The sequence below is a fragment of the Limulus polyphemus genome, unplaced genomic scaffold (assembly GCF_000517525.1).
Source record: "Limulus polyphemus unplaced genomic scaffold, Limulus_polyphemus-2.1.2 Scaffold10, whole genome shotgun sequence".
Taxonomy (NCBI): domain Eukaryota; kingdom Metazoa; phylum Arthropoda; class Merostomata; order Xiphosura; family Limulidae; genus Limulus; species Limulus polyphemus.
Genome location: NW_013665620.1, coordinates 1,995,313 through 2,017,654, shown reverse-complemented (window position 1 = coordinate 2,017,654; position 22,342 = coordinate 1,995,313). Strand labels below are relative to the sequence as shown.

The window sequence follows — 22,342 nt, the reverse complement described above, 5'->3', positions numbered from 1 at the left end:
AGAAATACTGAATTGACAGCAAGGCGATCTGAGTGTTTCCCGCCATAACGCTTTCTATGTGCAAAACGTGCTTATGTTTGTATGTTTATTACAAAAAATGGCACAATAATCATTAATTGTCAATTTTGTCATTAAATACTATATCAAATACAAAATAAGTAGCACCATTAAATTTCTTGTAAAAAACTGGTTATTATGAAGTTATCTTAATATTTGTAAGTTCAACCGTTTGGTTTCCTATAGCGAACAAATAAACAAACTTCCTCTTTTATATATGTAGATTTTAAACCAAGTGAACTGTGTTGCTGTTTGTTTATTGTTGAAATTTATCGCCAATAAATAACAGACACATACTGTAAAGAATCCGGCCTACAAAACCTAACAGTAGCAATATGGCTTCGGACTTCCAACTACAAAGTGTCAACAGAAGCCAAAATGCTAATGCTTCAACAAAAGAATTGTAAACTATGTAGAAAACGTTAAAAGCAGAAGCAGCTGTGCTGTAACTATATAAACACATCACAAAAATAGAGGGTTTGGCGGAACCCCTCTAACCTCCCTTGCGTACGTGCGTGATATGTATATATATATATAATATAGATTTCTATGTTTTGAAAATAAACAGTTTGTTTCTTACACAATGTTTAGTAAACTGATAATAGAAACCCGTAAAGCTCGTATTTGAATGATATGTTAGTATACACAGAAGTTTACTGTCGTTTAAGAGATAGATGTATGTTTTCTGAAACTGCTAAAAGTTTGTTTGAGAACATTTCATCTGTTACACAAAGTAGAAGTTTTTTTCACCAAGCTGATAGTTTAAAAGACGAGAATAGTGTTTTAAATAGCACAACAGTGACGAGGACAAAATAGTATGTGGACGGTTCTCTTTTCGTTTAGCTGCGTAATGTGAAACTTCGAAACTACTTGAATTATCGTAGTCATGAGAGACATGTCTTTAACGCAGGAAGTGTTTGTATAACAATATTAAACTTCTGTTTCCATATTCTAACATTAGTTAGCCAAAACATTTAATGTATTTTTAGTCTTAAGGGCATTTCTGTCGCTGAAAAAAACAACAACTCAATTTCATTTTTAAATTAATAATTGATAATTAACCTGATAACTATGGTCTCTTACTAAAATTTCAATGTTTACAGTATTCGAAACCAATAAAAAATCAACTACATCAATAACCTCAAAATAATGTTCTACTAACATTCAAAAAGTTAAGATTATTTTTATGGCTTAACGCTTACATAAAAGTTTCATGTTTGTTCGCTTAACGTTAAAGATCAAATAAAGATCGTGGCTGAAAGCCGCCAGAACGTGACAACACAAACGCAGCTGTTCTTGTCTGAAAACACTGTTGGTGGTGGTTTGGTATTATTGCGAAATATGTACTTTCAGTCAATAATATCTTTAGCTCCAATATTTTCGTGGAACTTAAAACATCACGGCGTGAACTGTAAATACAAAAGTCAGTATTTTTATATTTTTAGCCTCCGCTTACTTGGTGTAACATAAGTTGACGAAATATCACAATTAATGATTAAAATCAATCAGGTGAAGGTAGAGACAAAACATAGAAACTTTCCAGTTAGTACACTATCTAAAAGTATCTTCAAATATAACAGTATGTATGATGGTTGATCGTCACAGTACTTTATTTATTTCTAACTGCAATATCCGTTGTAGCTTTACACATGTTAAGTTCATATGTATTCGCGATTTTTGTCATGTTTCAATATACCCATTATTAAGGAAAAAGAAGAAAGACACTCTCACGTGTTGTTGTTTGATTGAAGAGGACACATATCGGTGTCAAAACTTGTATCCATATTAACTTCTTGTTATTCCATGGTAGTCGATCTCGACTTTATTCTAGATTATACGGTATCACATATTTGTCTATTATTGTATTGGAGTACATTTGAAGGTATCAATATTATATATATAATTCATCTTCAAAAAAAAGGTCATTCTGTTTAATTTTTGGCTCTTTGTTGCGCAGATAGTGACTAATTAGAATTGGCGCCCATTTTCACCTTTATTTCGTCATGAATGCACTGCCTCAATTATAGATTAAAGAAAGACCTATATTTATTTTTTAACATAAATTATTTATCATTTTATGAAAATTAAAAGGTTTTAAACGTATTTTTGAAATTATTTTGAGTAAAATTAACTGGGATATGTTCATTAATTCCTATTCAGATGCCTAGTGGCAAGTTGTACAGGACAGAGTTCGTTATGTTAAAACGATTTTGAAATATGCAAATCAAGTCACGTGATAACCACAGCCGATATAAAATCGCTGTGGAACTGTATGTATCAGAACTATGTTTTGATACTGGTTTGGTAGATAGTGTGATACCAATGAAAACTGATCGTTTTTGGAAACGGTATGTAACAACTCAAGCAGATGGAGAATGAAACGAGTATTCATGTTCTTCCATATACGAAGATATGCACTTGAAGTCGCTTATGGATTTTTGTGCGATCAGACTCTGGAAACGGACCCCATGAAACCGTCATCATTGTACACTAGATGGAATATGGAAAGCAAATAGCGAGGGGTGGTGTGCTTTGAACACGACAGCCTTTTGCAATGGAAGCTACGCTACAGAACTATCGTATAGATGTACAGTCGTTAGACAGAGCACGACCAGACGTGGCAACACGGAGTGTAAAGAAGTGGTGAAACTCCAAAATCGTTTTAATATAGCGAACTAAACCTCTCTAGACTTCTTACAAATATGTTGTTTAGGCATCTAAAGCCTTAATTTTTTTTCATACAAGACAAGCAATACAATGCTTCTACTAAAGGGTCAGTGAGCACGTAGATTATCATATTTTAAATTGTAAGTAAAATTTTGATGGTTATAACCTAAGCAGTGTTATTGAAGAAAATATTTGTTTGTTTATGAATTTCGCGCAAAGCTACTCGAGGGCTGTCTGTGCTATTCATATCTAATTTTGAAATGATAGACAAGAAGGAAGGCAGCTAGTCAACACCACCCACTGCTAACTCTTGGTCTACTCTTTTATCAACGAAAACTGGGATTGAACGTCATATTATAACGTCCCCGCGGCTGAAAGGGCGAGCATATTTGGTACCGAGATTTGAACTCGCGATTCGCAGATTGCGAGTCAAGCATCCTAACCACTATACAGACCATGCCAGGCCCAGAAGGAAAGGATTTTGGTGTTTTGATTGATCAGGTTCATAAGATATTCATGCTGTTGTTCGTGGTGGGGCAAATGGTATTTTAGCTTCATTTGTATTACAGAGATATTGAATATAAGTCTAAAGAGGGTAATAAATTCATTGCATAGATCACTGGTTAGGCCTCATTTATACTCATTTAAGTATTCAAAGAGGGCTACTAGGATGACACCTGGAATGGAAAAGTTGTCATACAAGGATAGGTTAAGATCTTTGAAATTGTTTTATTTTGGAAAAAGAAAAATTAGATTGGATCTGATGGTGGTGTTTAAGATTGTCAAGGGAATTGGTAGTGTTGATGCATCATCTTTTTTCGTACTTAATGGTTGGAATGGTAGGACAAGGCGACCAAAATATAAATATTTGCAAGGTAGGAGTAATCTTTAGCTAAGATAGTTTTAACTTTCTAGCGGATTGGTTGGCCTGTGGAATTAGTTGCCTTCACATGTAGTACATACAATAAATTGAAGGATGTTTAAAGAAAGGTTTGACAAATATCAAAATGGAAAAAAAATGGCTTGGATTTATTTTTTGTTAGTTAAGTTGGGACACTCTCGATTGACTAACAACGTCCTTGTTTTGGTATAGTTGAGCGGGAAATTACAAATATATATATATTAAATTAGAGAAATAACACAGGAGTTATAAAATCTGATTTATCTGGTATTACAGATAGGCGTATCTTCGGTATAAACCTGTATAGAGCAGACCAGGACATGACATATAGGAAAGTGGGTTTGTCTGCCATCGCAGTCATACTCAGTCTCTCTTGTTTATAAAAATATCTAACTTATAAACTCACATTTAATGTTACAAATTATTACTCGAAACAGTTACATAAAACGTTAAACCAATAAGATAAATACTGTGACGACAAGACAACAATACATTTTATAGGGAGATTAACCAAAAAGTAACAGATTTTACGTTAAGTTATATACAGAAAACATAAAAATACTGTATTTGTTACTTAAATGTATGTATTTTTGTGAATTACAATGTGTTTAGCTACTTAGTTGTTAATTGAAAATATTTATCTAATTCCAGATTTCTTGGAAGAAAAATAAAATATGACGATGATTTATTTATCTGCATTGGTTCTGTGGTTGCACTTGTTTTCGGTGGCGCCGGTAACAGTTGCAGATATACGTCCCGAATCAACTCTGGAGTGCCACAAGCGATTGTACACCTTTAAAGCTACAAGAACAGACAGCAAAGGGCGCCAATGTTGGGATTATTTGAATGCAATGTCCTGTTGGGGACGATGCGATTCTGGAGAGGCAAGCTTTCATTAATTTATGCTAATATTAACCATAGGAATTAGAAATACACCCTACTGCTTATGATTTTTAATTAAGTTATAATTACTTTAAAGTAAGACTGTTTCTTCTTTGTTTAAAATGTTCAACCATTTGAAAAACTTTAATTTGTGTTGTTTAAAGTATTAATACGTATATATATACTTTGTAATTTAAAAATGTTATAAGTTTTCAATTAGTTCTAGTAGGTATCGAAAGCATTGCTATATATTTTAGATCAATAAAAACCTAATAGATTAACGATAGAATATAATAACATTTACACAACATTTTAGTAAGAAACGAAATCTGAAAATTGCAGCCGTAAAAGAAAGCGTTATGTAAAAGTAAGATAAAAAAAAAAACGGAAACATAAAGAAGAAAGAAAAGAAAATTCAACGTGACTAAAACATAGAAGTTTAATTCCGAGTCGTCTATCTTGTATACTGTCTTTGATGATGCGAGGACAGGATAAAACAGTACAGTGGTATTTTAGATTTCTTCTTAAAGCCTTATTTTAGATATAACTTATATAATTAATATAATGTATTTTTCAATCTTTGGTTGTATACTAACCAGACGTAATGACTAGCTCGAGTTTCATCACATAGAACAACCGGATATGTGAAATTTAACCACATCATATATTGACTAACACTTTAATTAAAAACGTTATACTAAACTTAAATGTGCTAGTAGAGAACGTTATGATAACAGTATTATTTGTATTACTGTGACGTAATTTCATGTTATCACCTTGAAAGAATTTGTAGTTTTCAGTCTTAGGCTGTATACGCCATAAGACTTTTATATCGAAACTTTTTTATGATAGCCACATTTCGAACACACGCTGAAATAATTTTTCTGCCATTTTCACTAATCTTTGATTGTATAACGTAATGCAATCATAAGTTTAATTAACTAATTGAATTAGATAAATTTAAATTTAAAATTCAAATACGAGTTTCATTTCATGGCTTGAAATATCATATTAACTTAAAATGTTTTCTCAGCACTCAACATTTGAGCGTTTAAAAGCTATTCTATATATATATCCCTACTTCAAAACTTCACTTGACCAAATTATTTAAACAATGGGATCTCATACATTGTATAGAGCTGGGAAGTTAGATTATATAGTTTACAACAAATAATGATACAAAATGAAATGAAAACTAAACGATAGGGCGTCCATAGTGATATTAACAGCTGGAGACCCATGTTCTATTGTGTTAACATATGATCAATCGCATAGAAAACTGCTGTACACAGCGCCAGCTAAAAGCATTTAAATGTCTTGCAACTGCAACACAGGAACAACAGTACTTATTTGGTTCTACTTTCAACTTCCTGCACTGAAACAAATGAGGATTTAATCAATCAACCTTGTGTTGTAGGCGGCGCTAGATAGGGTAGTAATAACCATTAGAAGAAATAAGAACACGAAAACTGTATACAACTAAAATAGCACGAAATATTGCAGTCATTAAATGATAAAACAATAAATATAATAAAATAAAGTGGACGTTTACTACACCTAAATTTATTTGACCAAATGACTTTTCAACAGTACGAGAATACTGGTCCCAAGATGAAAATCAACGCCCAGTTTCGAAGTCTCAGGATGACTAAAATAATCCAGTTTATTTTAGCGACATATACAGATGTATTAGTTTGCATGTTTCAAAGAAATAAGTATTGATTAATCAGTGTAAGACGGCGATAGGAAATATAGAAGATAGACGTCTAAATTTTATAAACAAGTCTTTCCATCGTTTTATTTCAAACTTAAGAATCGATTTGAAAAAAAAATTGGTATAATGATATAAACATTAAACACGTTGTACTTTGTGGATATTCACTGTCATTAAAACTGCCCTACTATATGGCTATACAAATCAATAATATTAATATATGTGACTTAATTTCTGCTAAATCTCATTGAATCTGAGATCCAGAATTTGCTTTGGGTATAATCAAATAGTGAGAACTATAGTTTTAAGACTGCTTTGGTTGTCTTGTGAATTGATATTTCACTGACTTAATCAACTGCATTAGTTCTCCCAACCTCATCCCAAAACATTTGTTTCTTGTTAAGCACAAAGCTACACAATGAGACATGCGTACTGTGTCCACCACAGGTATCGAAACCCGATAGTTTTAGCGCTATAACCCTTCAGACTTATCTCTCAGAAAGTGATGTGCAGGCATACCATGTGTTTGCTAACCTCATTTTAATATAGAATGTTTCAATTTTTTTCATTTACTAAGGTGTGTGTGTGTGTGCAGTAAAGAAAGTTGTTGAGTTCCTTTCACTCTAGCTACCTATTTGTCATTCACATAAGAGACAACCTTTATTTCCCTTGAGGAAGGTTTCTGCTAGGTTACACAAGCTATATGTAAATGTAGACAGCGACCTTTTCCATTGGCAAGTCAGGTGATATCTAAAGGCTACAAAAGTATATAACACGATGTCTTCTCAGACTGGAACAACAGGTAGGGACTCTAAAGTTTTTAACTTAAATATATAATTCATGAGCTTAGAGAAATATTAGCTTGTCGATTTTAAATTTTTTAATTAAGATATAATTTAGCTTAGAGATCTCTCTCTCTCTCCAGTAGAGGCAACTGTCTTCCATTTTGTGGTGGAACATCTGGTAAGTTGGAGATTGTATGTGGTGGTCTCTTTAGGATACCCCATTCTTTGCAGGCTAGAGTACTCACCCCCATCTCTAGTTGAGGCCACCAAACTGACCAAGAACGACTGGGGACGCCACTGGTGCACGAATTCTGCCAGCTGGAACTTTTTCCCCATCAGGTGATACATCTGCCACCAACAAGTTAAATTGGAGATCCATGGTGCAGTAATGAATCTCTCCGTACCGGGGATTATCCTGCCAGGCTGACCATGGAGAAGCAAATCACTCACAGAATGAAGATAGTCTTCTCCAACTTGACATTCCCGGAATGGACATACTGCCTAAACTGTTGAATTTTAGCTGTGAAACAGATGAACTGGTGTCATGTGGAAGAGTTATCCAATGCTTCCCAGACTAGTCCCAGGAACGGTAGACTGTACAAGTGTATGTGACATATACTTAAATGATGTTCTATGGTCTACTATAAGGTCTAGTACATTGGCATAATGTAACGTGATAATATAACAACTGCATGAAATGCACTGTTTTCTGTCCAGAAAATAAGCAGCATTAATTTGAGCAATTATATGTCCAAGGACAAATGAAGTCCTGGTGTTATTCTGCAGTTATGTGTGCTTGGTTATCCAAATTTCTGTTAGAATGGTCATGAATACGGTAAGTAAATTTGAAGTGACCAATGTTATCAGTGGTGCTAGGATTTTAACCATTGGGTTGTAACCCTCTGTAATCACAGCTAAACTGACTAGGATGAACACTTGCTGTACATCATGATGACACAGAGAGTAAATGAACAGAGATCAACAGGTTGTTTGCCAAATATGCTCATGTTTGAGTGCAAAGTCCTGCTCCATGTAAACATAATGTATGGTCCTTCCCCTAAAGCAGACGTCACACAACGTACACAAGAATACGTGTAGTGGTTAAGATGATGCGCACAAGTTTTGCACCTGAACAATAAGGCGGCCATACAATATAAGAAGTAGTATGAGAAGACAGTCAAGAACGAACGTACCAGTGTGGTGGTTATAGTTTTGGTTTGTGCCAGTTTCAAAGAAGCTACTTAGTTCTGACAGGACAGTTCCTTATCTTGTACCTTGCCACATTGATCTCTTGACATACAAGTTACAGCAGCCGAGAGGCACATAAAAGCACGTGAAAAACAGTAATAAGCTGTGACCAAATGTTAAAGACAAACCTTTAATTCACTGGCTTGACCAGGAATCAAAGGTTGAGACTGATGAGTCAGATGAGGACAAGACTCAGCTGATGAGGAGGAAAGAGTTCAAAGTACATATCTGGCCTTGCATAATGAGCCACATGTAGAAGCAACAGAGTTAGAGGTGAAAGGAAGCTCTGACAGTCGGCCAAGCTGCTACCACCATCGATGGCCTCTTGACGTATACAGCTGGAACTAACTTTATTAGCAACTAAAATGGTCATTTGGTTGAAATACGAGTGACTGAAAGAAAGTGGCGTTCCTTGCGTCTCGCGCTATCAGACGGCATTTTTCAGTATGATATATAAACTATACTGTGTACGGTAATTCTCAGTACGATATATGCACTATACTGTGTACGGTATTTCTCAGTACGACATATGTGTGATTTCTACTTGATTATCAAACTTCGGGACGGTTTGTTGCTCGTAAGATCAAATGAATCATAAGGGTTTTATGCCCATTACTTTCTGAGCTATGGAGCAGCAGAGTTTCACTTCAAGAGATATCTGCAGGATATCAAACAATAGCTGCTCGATTATCACATACTTTAGGAAGGCTTGTGCTAGTAGAATTAATGCCTAGAACAGTTGGCACAACTGCAAATATTATCTAGGAGCTAGAAAACTCAATTGAGTGGGTTTTCAAACCCTTATTTTATGTAAGTATAGTTGAGTGGCTGGAGTTTTTCAGCACACTTAAGTTTGTATATAACTGCACGTGGAGGAAGTTGAGCTCCTCTGAGTGTGAATATAAATGATCAAGTTATATATATATATTGTATTTTATAATAAATTTAATCTCTATTGTAGTTTTATGTCTTAAGACATTATTTCCAATGCATATATGCTTTTTTACTAAGTTTTTTTACTTTTTTATTGTGTTCACGTTAATTTTTATTATTACATTTAATATTTTGATTGTTTTGTATGTTAAGAGTTTTTTTTTATCTGTTTTCTGTATTTTATGAAAAGTTTTATCAAATATAATTTTATGTTTTATATTTATATCTTTATGTGCCTTTTTTTGGTATTTCTTTTTATTTATTATTGTGTACTTTTTGATGCTTGACTGACCGAAGATTATTTTAGTATAGTTTAATGTATTTGTAACTTATAATGATTTTACGTCAAATGATTTATTTTCGTAAGTTCGATGCATTTTTTATTTAACATTTTGAATATGTGTATATGTATTTCGGTTGTTATACTTTTTTATTATATGTCGGTAACCTCTGTGTGTAAGTTTGTGAACTTACATACTTCTGTATTAAAGGATATTTTTTATTTTGTACTTTTACGTTCACTTAAAGGGTTTGTATTGTGATATTGTGTTACATATGAATTTTTTTATTTTGCATCAGGTTGAATTACTTATTGGGTCATATATTTGTTAAAGGGCTATTTTTGTGTTGCGTGTTTTTGATTCTGTGTTAAAGGGTTTTTTTTGTAATGTAGACCATTGTTATCTTCTTTAATAGTGTAATTGGCCAAATAGCATCTTTGTAAAGGCTTTAAATTAAGTATTGAATCATTGTGTCGTCTGCGTTGCCGTGTAAGTATTTTTACAGGGAAAAAAGAAGGTTACATCGATTACATAACCAGTAACAGAGTAAAGTTGATTGGTTTTAAATTTTAAAATTAGAGCCCAAAAAATACAGCCTGAAAGTAAAGGTGGGGAAGGTAGTTTTTTTTTTTAATTATGCACAAAGCTACACAAGGGCTATCTGTGCTTTGCCCACCACGGGTATCGAAACCCGGTTTCTAGCGTTGTAAGTCCGCAGACATACCGCTGTGCCACTGGGGGGCGGGGGAAGGTAGTAGACACGTGGTATGCAGTCATACCACGTGTTTATTACTCCCGTTCTAATATAGAACCTATCTGATTCACTCTTGAGAGAAATAAGTTTTATTGAGAATACCACTACAATAGCCTTAATAACATTTAAATTGTTATATTCCAAAATTCAAATTCCCTTCTCACTCATCAAAAGAAATATGCTTCTTAAGTACATGAAATATTATCCTGCTGATTAAGTACTGAGTGAAAATATAAAAACGCTCATTAGTATCCCATGTTTTAGCTTAACAAGTCTCACATTCGACTCTTCTTATAGATTTCATAGTATGTGTGCTGCGTTAAATGTCCACACCACTCTCAGTGAATCACTATTTATTTTTGTATAGAGTTTTAATGACGACATGAAACGTACAAGTTAGCGAAACGAGAATGTCTCTTGGGTCTAATAAGATATTTTAGTGGGTTAAAAACCATGTTTTTGTGCAAATGTTCTGAACACATTAGCTAGCCCATTACATGTTTCAAACCAGTGATATTTGAAAAGCATATGTTAAATATGCCAAGATTCACTATGCTTACGCCGTAAGGCTTACGGCATGGTTGTTTCAATTTCACATCAATCGTTGTCATGTTTAATAACCTATGTGATCACCTAAGTGATTAATTAGTTATAATTTTTTATTACTAGATACTAATTGGTTTATATTTTATATTTCGGTTCCTAATTTGCTGCTGTTTTTTATAAAAGCCCTGAGAAGAACTATGTTATGTTTCATTGCTTTCAGGTTTGGCTGACTTCTGTGTGTGGTTCATATCCCATCATTTTGTATTATTCCATTTTATTGTATGGTCTCCTTCTGATATGGTGGGCTACTGCAGTAAGACTGGTATTACAGAGATTGTATGCTATTCCGACTTCCGTTGATTGTTTGTTTCTCTAATGAGATAGAGTCCACATTTACAAGGGATGCTGTAAATAATGCTTCCGCTCTCCACTGGTGATTTCTGTTGTGGCTTTTGATTGCTATACTGACTTTATGCTGTTTACATATCCTCTGTATTTGTTCAGTTCGACCTTTGACATAGGGAAATATGGCTATGTATAAGTAATTTTCTTCCTGCTTATTCTTAGTATTTATTTATTTGTTCTTTATAAAGCGATCAGACTATCCATTAACAATAAAGGTTGTAATGACGTGTTTTTCTTACTCCTTCTTAGCTCCTACTGTGTTTATATTTTCATACAGGGCAGTCGGTGATGTCCGTCTTTACTCTGTTGGGGTGGTTTGATTTATAATCGGGGTATTTATCAGTATCTGTGAGTTTCATGTAAACTGCTATGGTATATGAATTATTTGTCATTGTTTATCTTCTTCTACTTCCATTGTGAATTGTATCACTGGATGTTGTTTGTTCAGGTAGTTCTTGAATTCTGGAATATTGTCTCTTGTATTGGTGTGTGTGTGTGTGGTCATGTACGAATGTGTCGTCTACATATCTCAGCCAAATCCTAGAGAAATAAAAATACAAACAAGAGGGAATCCTCAATAGCCGCGACACTTGAAATTCTTTTAAGCAGGATTAGAGTAAATTAATCTAAGTGACCCTCCCCCCTGTTCATTAGCTATATTTTTGTGCGCCAACAATACCAAGCGTATGGCGCGCGTATACCCGATTCAGTTTTATTGCTCATTAGGATCTCTACCAGCCTACCCTCAAATTGAAATTATTTTAGGCAAGGTTAAAGTAAATTAATCAATGACACCTTGGGCGTGGTCAAATAATCAATCGAAAGGGATCTCAAATCGGTAAAGAGATTACGGAGCTATGAGATAAAAGTTTATACTCCAAAAAAGAAACAGAAAAAACTCAGAGTCGTTCTATGAGCCACTATGCCGCGGCTAAAAAAGCTTTTCTACCTAGAAACTCCAGGATCGGATCTCGACCAACACCACCTCAAAACACAGTCCTGTTTAGAAATACAATGAAGACGCCAACAATTTAGCAACCGAAACGTAGGATATAAACTAGTCGTAATTAGTATCTAACTAGTAATAAAAATAGCAATTAATTTATAATTGGACTTATATGATCACATGGGCTACTAATCATAACGGATATCTGTCAAGTTGTATTAAATACAATGTTAGAACCAGTACAACAATATTTAAACGTTATTGTAGGCATTTTTCTAAATACTATACAAGTACCAATACAACAATACTTTAAAAAGATATCTCAAACGTCGCACAATATCATACTACTGAGATAAATATCTCCCACCGGCATTGTCGTATTAATTCAAAAGGAAACGATATCACATAATAAACTAGGGCGTGCACTCCATTCACCAAAAGTTAATTATTTGGTCCTGGGGGAGTGGCACTCAACCTATGCATCCAACTTAACCAAAATCAGATAAAGACTTTTTGAGCTATACATGTTCACATATATACACACACACACACACAGAGAAGTGAAAATAACAAACTTGTCACCTGTCAAAGGTAAACATAATAGTTATAACAGTGTGTTTCCTAAGGCAAAATTTTTCCTAGTAAGATTGTTTATTTATTGTTAAGCAGGAAACTATACAATGGACTCTCTGTGCTCTGCCTAACGTGGGTATCAAAACCTGATTTTTAGCGTTATATGCCCACCCTCAGACTTACCGATGAGCCACCGGGGGGCTTTCTTGGCAAAATTAAAATACCAGGCTTTCTCAGCACGTAATAATTTTTCTTTTTAAGTAGTTGAATGAAGTAACATATAAGCATTTTTGGTCCTGTATGGTGCGAAAGCATCCGATAAATACAATAGTGAACATGATAAAAACTTTTAATTTTATACGTCTATAACTGACTAAATCTCATTATGATTCTTAAATAAAATAACGATTTTCCTTATTGACGTTGCATCCATGAACAGTGTAACTCTGTTAACGATTTTCTTATTGACGTTGCATCCATGAACAGTGTAACTCTGTTAACGATTTTTCTTATTGACGTTGCATCCATGAACAGTGTAACTCTGTTAACGATTTTTCTTATTGACGTTGCATCCATGAACAGTGTAACTCTGTTAACGATTTTCCTTATTGACGTTGCGTCCATGAACAGCGTCACTCTGTTAACGATTTTACATCCAGAAAAAACAAAACAAACATTTTCTAAATATTAAAACAATTGTGTGAAGCCTAATCTATTATTCATCTTACCCCTTGTCACTGAGTTATACAGGTTTCAGGAAAATCTATCCCTCGTCACTATATCTGGACAAGGGCAAATCGGAAGAATAATACCAGGCCTCATATAGTCCTGAAGTGTGTATTATACGTATGGTGTTTTGATTGAGTAAAACGTATCACAACACCGTACATTTTCTTAATAGATGCATTCCATATTCTTAGTATTAAACAACAATGTCTACATAATTATATAATTATTTAGACTTATTGTACTAAATTTCAGGTTTCGTTGAAATATCAGAAACCTAATTTATATTACATTTCATGGCATACATACTATTTGATATTTTAGTCTGCTGGTAATTCTGTGTGATGCATTTTATCCCCACGTGAGCGTAATCTGTCTGTATATATATTTTATAGCCTTCTTTTCACAGGTGGTTCAATCTTGCAAATTTTCATGAGCACGTGTTATATACAATAACACCTAACCATTTTTGTAACATAATCAATGTTTCATAGAGCTTCAGCTATTGATTGTCTTAAATTACAAGCTAATGCTTTTTTAACAAGAAACAAATGTTATGAATGACCTTCTTGTTATATCTTAAAAACATAATCAATGTTTCACTCTTTTAGATTGCAGATTGGCGATTTCCTTACAAGAGGTCTTATCATCCTGTGTGCATGCACGACGAAAAACGACTGAGAAAAGTGACGTTACGACACTGCGACTTAGATGGCGAACCTCAGCTCCGAGACTACCTCTTCTACGAGGCCGTGTCTTGTTCATGTCAGATTTGTCATTCATCAACAGCAAGTTGTGAAAGTGTTCCATACCAAGCAAACAGAGCTCCGTAGGATTCAAAGAACTATTATTAATACTTGTGAGAGCGTAATAGTGATTTGGTTCTGGGCAATAAAAGATAAATGTTCTGGTTGATAACTGATAAAATAGATTATTTAAAAATATTGTAATGACTAATCTTTCTGGGTTGATTTCGAATATATATGAGTTTATTTACCTTTTCTGTCGTTTTACAAACCTGGCATTAGGGATTTCCACATAATAAAATCATGATTTATCTTGCAATCACAGAAGGCGTAGTTTTTTCTTTTGAGACTCGAACTTATGTATGTATAATCGTATTACATTGTGGGCTCACTGCTGCATTTCCGAATTAGTGTGTAATTTTTTCCACTGAATTATTTATGTTTTGTCTTTCAACCCGAAGCCTGCTTAAGTGTTGGTCCATCAATTCATTTTCTTGTTTGTTTGTTTATTTAAATTAACTATAAAGCGTAAAATATTAGATCATGTCTCATTTTCGAAAGAAAATTAAAATGTTGTTCTTTTCCACATTTAAAGTTGTAACTGTGGTGAAACAAAATCAGTTAAAACTTAATACAGTAGGTGGAATTAAAACTATTTACCTTCTCATAATTAAATGATCTTGAAAATATATAAGTTTGATCCATGGCCTGCTGTTATTTAACTATCACCAAAATCGTTAGGCTAACTTTTACCTTGAGGAATTCAGACTGGATAGCCATCGACTATCATCTCAAGAGAACTACACCATTGAGGTCACTGGAGTTTTGATTAGAGACCCGGCAACAAGTAACATTTACACAGTAATTTGAAACTTTTTCGAAAGAGTTAATATTAAAACTTAGTAGACCAAACGATAGCACAGGATACTATAGAATTTTACTAGTGTTGTGTTTGAGAATGGACAACACGTTAAAGTAATTGGTAGTGCGTGTTCAAAGGTAAAAGCCGTGGGGGCGTTATGATGTGACGGTCAATCCCACTATTCGTTGGTAAAAGAGTAGCCCAAGAGTTGGCGGTAGGTGGTGATGACTAGCTGCCTTCCCTCCAGTCTTTCACTGCTAAATTAGGGACGGCTAGAGAAGATAGCCCTCATGTGGCTTTGCGCGAGATTCAAAACAAATCAAATTTAACATTTTGCAATGCCGTCAAAAATGCATTTTCAGGGGGAAAAAATATGATATCTATACAGAAAATGAAATGAAAGTAGTTGCCGAGCTAGTTCGAAAATCATAAAGCATACTTAAGTTTTCTTTTTAAGTTTCAAAGATGTTCAAGTATGCGGTTCTTTATATTTTATAGATGTTCATCTTTTCTTCCTTTTAACAATATCAATATGAACCTTCCACAACTTTTGAAGCCCCCAATGGTACAGCGGTATGTCTCCGAACTTACAACACTAGAAACCGGGTTTCGGTACTCGTGGTGGGCAGAGCACAGTTAGCCCATTGTGTAGCTTTGTGCTTAACTACAAACTTTCAATGTAATGGAAAGAAAACCTACTAAATAAACGTGCATAAACTAGTATTTTGATGTACGCTTCTTGGTTGTTTTCGTTATTTTTTAAATGTCCGAAACTTACGCGAAACGTTCAGTGTTATACTGCAAAACTATCAGTAAAATATTGATCTTCTTCACTCGATATTAATTCCATCTAGTATTGGGATCGGGTAGTCCTTCTCCACTAATTTATATCCTCCACACTATCTGGCGTTACATTCATCTCTTTCATGTCTTGAATCCAATTATCCCAAGCTTCATGTATTGTATCAGCCAAAACTTTCTACACTCTGGTGGTTAGCTCTAACAGTAACCCTCGTCTTTCATTCGGGCTTGGGACCGGCATGATCACCCAGACTGGAATAATCTCAGCCCAAGCTCGCATGTCAGAATTTAACAGTAAATCCTAGGTCTCATCACAGAAATTGCGTCTTTAGTTTTTAAAAATGCTTTAATATGAAATATCATTTTCATAAACTACCTCTTTATTCAAGTTAAAGTGCTTTAAAAACATATGACCTGTAAGCATTCTCTCTCTCTCTCTCTCATTTAATTTTACAGTTACTTTAAAAAGGCTAATTTACGTTAATGTTTCAAGATAATTACTGCGTAATTTCTACATTATCTTTTATGTGTGTTTTTAATAAAACAACTTTAATATTGATGTTGTCGAATAAGAAGGAGTAATAGAATATCAATTGCAATTTCGTGGCATAAGTTGGGAGTAAAGGAACATAGCAAAATAGAATTCATAATAACTAAGCGAAAATTGTGGAATTTAAACAAATTTTTATCAGTAAAACGCCTAAAAACACAGTTGATAAACTCGCATTGAATTCATAATGAATAATCTTCTCCAAGTCTATTAAAAACGTTTACTTTTTTTGTATTCAGATCAAATGAACTAGACAGTAGACTGTATCAAATGCAAACATTTTTAAACGCTATTATGCTTTATCAAATAAAATGTATAAATAAGGATTTTTTAAGAAAACATCTTTCTAGAATTTATTAAGAAAAATGTTTTCGTTAAGTTAAAAATGCAAGAACCGTTTTAGCCTTCCTGTTGTTTTGGGCATAAGGGGACATTGCATTTGGTTACTATGGTAACATTATGGTATCATTACCTACATTGGTTAATTCTTACTAGAACTTCAAGTATGGTTCGAAACGATGTCGTCATGACTTCGAATCCTGAACGTTCTTTCTCACAAGCACCAGAAGATCGATCCTGATGATGACGTCCGACATTAATCGATCGCCAAACTGTTATTCTCTGGACAAACAATTCCGGTGTTAAAGATAGTAACATCGATCTTCAGCAGATCATTCATTTGAAGAAAGGTTTACACCATCTTATCTAATTTTTGAGTGGTGAACTGCTCAACGAGTTGTGCTTCGAAAGAAAAACAAAATCATTAAATACTTTCTTTCAACGTTATTACTAAATACGTTCTATGTAATATTGTATTGTAATATAGCAAAGTCTGTAGTTGATTGTATAAGATAATGTGATATTAATGTTTAGGTTATTAGTAGATCCATTGTTTTTGTTTACATAATTAAATGATTTAAAGATTTTAAAATGCTTTATAAAATTAACACTTAGGAGAAATATTTTATTTCTATACTAGTTTTATTATGCTTGTTTGTTGTTAAGCGTAAAAGTACACAGTGGGCTATCTGTTCTGTGCTCACCACAGGGATCAAACCCGAATTTTAGCGTAATAAGCACTTAAGCTTACCGCTCAGCCAGGGGCACTAGTTTTATGTGTTTTTTAAATTTTAGAAAAGTCGGTGTCAGTTGTCAATACACTCAAAAGCACGTGATACGCCCACTCCTGAAATAAGAAGTTAGATCGGACTATCTATTGTCTTATACAAAAATTTTAAGTCTTTACACAAAATTACAGAACTCTGAGTTCAAACATCGTGAATCTGACAGAATATGAATTCCCAAAAAACGTCAATCTTCTGAAATAGTATTTTAACCCACTGATTTAGAAGTAACCTTAGATCCTAATTAGTAACCTACATTAGCCTTATCTTAGATCTTAATCATGATTCAGAATTTATGGTGGTTTTACATTTAATTTAATTGTTTGTTTTGAATTTCGCACAAAGCTATTCGAGAGCTATCTGCGCTAGCCGTCCCTAATTTAGCAGTGTAAGACATTTAATTTAATAACCTGGTTTTAAAGTAGTCTCAGATTCTAGGTAGTAAGATAATTTAGATTTTAAACCGAAACTGAACTTTAGATTGATCTAAGATCCTCATTGTAAGCAAAGTTTAAGATTAGTTTTTAGCTCCTGGTTTTTGAGAACTTTCATATCTGAATTAGAAAACTGAGCTAGGAGTTGTGTTAAATTATGTTCAGTAATCTAATTATAGATTATTTTAAATCCTGCTTAGTAACACGAAAGAGACCTAATAATGTTTCAAATTAATCTTCAACTGTCAGTACTATGGACTCAGAATGATCCTAACTCATTATTAGCAACTTAACTTTTGATTATTCATAAATTCTGATTCAAGACCAAATTCACATTTTTAGCCGCGGCATAGCGTCTTATAGAATGGCTCTGAGTTTTTATCAAGTACAAACTTTTAGCTCACAGATCCATCATCTCTTGACTGATATAATTAAAGTTTTCAACTCAGGAGGTCAAACCCTTTTTATTCATTATTTGAACACGCCCAAGGTCTCATAGATTAATTTACTCTAATCCTGCCTAAAATAATTTCAATTTGAGGGTAGGCTGGTCGAGATCCTAATGAGTAATAACATAGAATCGGACATACGTGCGTCCCACTCTTGGTATTGCTGGCGCACAAAAGCATAGTTGGTGTTGATTATTAAGTATAAAGCTAAACAAAGGGCTATCTGTGCTCTGCCCACCATGGGTATCGAAACCCGGTTTATAGCAGTATAAGTCCGAAGACATATCATTATGCCACTGGGGTGCGAAAAAAAAGGCTAATAAAAAAGAAAAAAAAAGTTTAATAAATTAATACACTCTAATCCCGCTTAAACAAATTTTAAGGACCGCGACTATTGAGGATTTCCTCTTGTTTTTAATATATTAAGTAATGGGTTGAAGAACAAATTAAAGTGATGTCATTAACAAAATCGTTCAAAAATCTCGGTGACATTCAAGAGACAGTAATTTCTGGAATAATTATATATCATTCCGTTTAGGTAAGACTTTAAGGAATAGTTGTTGAAGAAAAACTCTCGTTCTTGCAGTAAGAAAGATTACAATTTTAACCACATAATTCTTTATCGATTCTGGACATGTTTCCAGTAAGATGAGTGTATAATAACAGTCCAACAAAACTTTGTTTGTTGTACACTGTTGCACACGAGATCATTCGCTCAATACGGCTGGGTTACAACACATGAAGCCTTTAAATAAGTCATTCTTATTATGGCGTAATATCACACAAGTTATTACTAAAATGTTACATTCAGCCAGCTAAAGCATTCTATGCTCCCACTCTATCACTGACGTAAGTCAGGGATTATTTGATGAAGGTAATCTCCACTTATCCCTAAGGTTTACTGATATTAGAATACGATACCGCACAGTCTCAAGATCTAAACTTTCTTGGATGTTCTTAGTTTAAATATCACAAGTTGTTAAATCCTGGCTACAAAACACCAACAAAAGTTCTTGACTTTCGGTAAAAAAAACAACAACATAAATGGTGTTCTTTATCGTTACTTCCAATTAGTTCCTAATTATAGTGTTTTAGCACTTGTGTATAAAGTTAAAATCATAAATAATATTCAACGTTAAACTGGTATATAATTAAAAACATTTTATTTAGGCCTATCTATGGCCTTCAAAAAGGTGACGACTCTACATGTTTCGACGTTACAACGTCATCCAAAGTTCCTAATTGTAGCACACGAAAGATACCTAATAATGTTTCAAATTAATCTTCAACTGAAGCACCTACATAAAAGTATGCACTCTTGTGAATCAGTTATTACTTAACGACACGTCACGAAAAAGGTTGTCATTGTTGTGAATCAATGTGTTAATAGAAAATATATCGGCTGGAGTGCTTATGCATCAGGATAAAAGAGGAACGACAATAAGAGCTCTTTAAACGAAGACAAAAGTGTGTGTAAAGTGCTTATAAAGTTTTGTTTACATGCTGTTTGCAGTGCGTTTGAGATTTGAATTTGTATTGCACATCTGGATCATTCCTACTATAAGCACTACCATACTTATGATATTCACCCCTCTGTAGAAAATAAGTTATGTGAGGATTTGGGAAGTTTGCTATTCAATCAAGTAAGGAAATAACTTATTGCTTTTGGTTAAACAAAAGTAGATGATGTCATAAGAAACTAGCTTGAAGTTTGTTACGAATCCTGCAGTAAGTCATTATATTTTTTAAAATGGATAATGGAAGTCACAATTTAAATTTTGTAATGATCAATGTAGATTCGAATACACACCTAGAAATATTATGAGCCATATTTAGTATTTTAAGCTAAACATGTTCATTCTTACATATTTCTATTTAACAAAGAAATATAAAGATACGTCAGTCATATTGTGATTTAATATAGTGATTGAAATTACATAGTCCTGTGTCTTAAGATATATACATAGCTCTGACAAAAAAAAGTACAAATTGAAAAACAGAACTGAGAAACTGTGTGAGAAAATTACAATCATCTCAAAAACTAAGTTTTATGTCTTTGTTAATTATTTTCCTTATACAGTTTTAGGATATTTTAAGGAAACCTTTCTCGTCTACGCAAACAATAAACAAAAGTCAGTTTTATATATTATTTAGGAGAAAGCTAAGAAATTAATTTCAATGCAAAGGAAATGAAATCCTCAGTGTAAGATTCGTTATAAGTATAAACGAAACCTGATATTTTGTAATATTATTTTTGTTAGAATAGTCAAGATTTTCATTGTTTGGCACAGGAAATAGGTAACGTAATAAAAACTAATTTTGTCACGTTCTAATATTTTCGAAGGTCAGCTACAGTATCTTTCAGAGATGAGTTTTTAATGCAAGTTTCTTGTTTTTTGTTCCTTTATTCTTCTTTGGAATTGTTTACCATCAGAAATGTGGATACAATTCATGTGGAGTAACGTACCTTCACAAACACACGTAAACAAGAATCAGTAAATCAAATTCTATGTGTTCATTTACGCTTTGTTTTAGACTTGCATTCAATAAATATTTATTCTTCTTGTTGGCGTGATTGACGTTATAGTTATTAGCTTATAGGACTATTCAATAAACTTATATTATCGTCCATAAGTGATATTCAATATGGAGTTCTCTTTGAAAACCAAAACATGTATTGTCTTATGTTTCTACTTAGCAAAGCCTTGTTTACCATATCTCCTTTAACACACCACTTAAAGTTTGTTTACAAACTTATATAGCCAAGAAAAACTAAGATCAAAACAATCTTTTACTTCTCTTCATCATTTGAGAGAGTTATCAATTCTGATTACCCACTGAAACTCGTATTCTATACTACATTGTTTCTTGTGCAGAATGAACACACGGGATTCACAATCTTCAAGTATCAATTCTGATTACCCATTGAAACTCGTATTCTATACTACACTGTTTCTTGTGCGGAATGAACACACGGGGATTCACAAATCTTCAAGTTGTACAGTTTAGAATTTCCTGAAGTAGTTCAGAAGAGTTAGATCAGTTTCGATTTTAGAAACAATTGACAAATGTAGATATTTTTATAATTAATGCTATTTTGTATTGAGATTGTCTGGTAGGCTTATAAAAGCTGGCTTAACATGCAAAACTTCCAAACATTTGTGCAAGTGAAAACTTAGGACATGGTAGTTATGTAAATATTGTATGTCAAAATCAATGTCTTTATAAAACAAAATCAAACCACCTTTTCCTACAAAGGCTGAAAGATGAGAAAGTTTAATTTGTAGTAATATAATAACTTTAAGCAGCTCCAATTGAAATATACAACGAAACTATATAAAATAATAGTATAAATGCCAGTCAGAAACGACGGGAAATCATTATTGAATGGTTAACGAAAATTATAGAATTGAATTTAAAGGAATTTTTCTGTACCTCCAAAATGCACCTTCTCGTCCCTTATTTCATCAGTCCTGAATTAATTCTTTAATCACCACACTTTTAGTAAAAACAACGCAGAAAAATGAAATGTTATCGTGAACAAACGTACGTGTGCACTCTGAAAGAGACTTAAATAGCACTCTTGGGCCTTTTCATCGTATTCTTGGTCAGGAAGTAGAAAACATAGTGCTGACATTCCGACACAAATGTTCGACTCTTTCGATTGTACAAAGTATAAAAGATATTTGGTAGTAATAAACGTTTATTTTTCTGTACGTTTTAAGGTCAAGTAGGTAATATATGTGTTAAAATATCAAAAAAATATTTATTAACTAACATTTATTCCCCACTTAAAACTTTTTAAACACTGACTCTATAACGTTAGTAATAGTAGGTCTATTTGTTGTCTAATTTAATATATAAACGTAACTAAATGTCATACAATTTCTGAATTAAACTATTTTGCTATTATATCACCGAAGTTATCAAAGGAATAAAACAAACCTTTCTAACAAAT

At 33.4% G+C, this 22,342-nt stretch overlaps 1 protein-coding gene across 1 annotated transcript in view; it reads left to right on the top strand.

Annotated features, from left to right (window-relative positions):
• The window catches only part of LOC111085054 (thyrostimulin beta-5 subunit-like), a 21,510-nt gene extending 7,027 nt beyond the window's left edge, over window positions 1–14,483 (top strand). The window contains exons 2-3 of the mRNA XM_022382116.1: window positions 4,277–4,509; window positions 14,030–14,483. Coding sequence (XP_022237824.1) covers window positions 4,300–4,509; window positions 14,030–14,251 — 432 coding nt within the window. The 5' untranslated portion in view covers window positions 4,277–4,299 and the 3' untranslated portion in view covers window positions 14,252–14,483. The remainder of the gene's footprint in view (window positions 1–4,276; window positions 4,510–14,029) is intronic.
• Window positions 14,484–22,342: the final 7,859 nt, after the last annotated feature.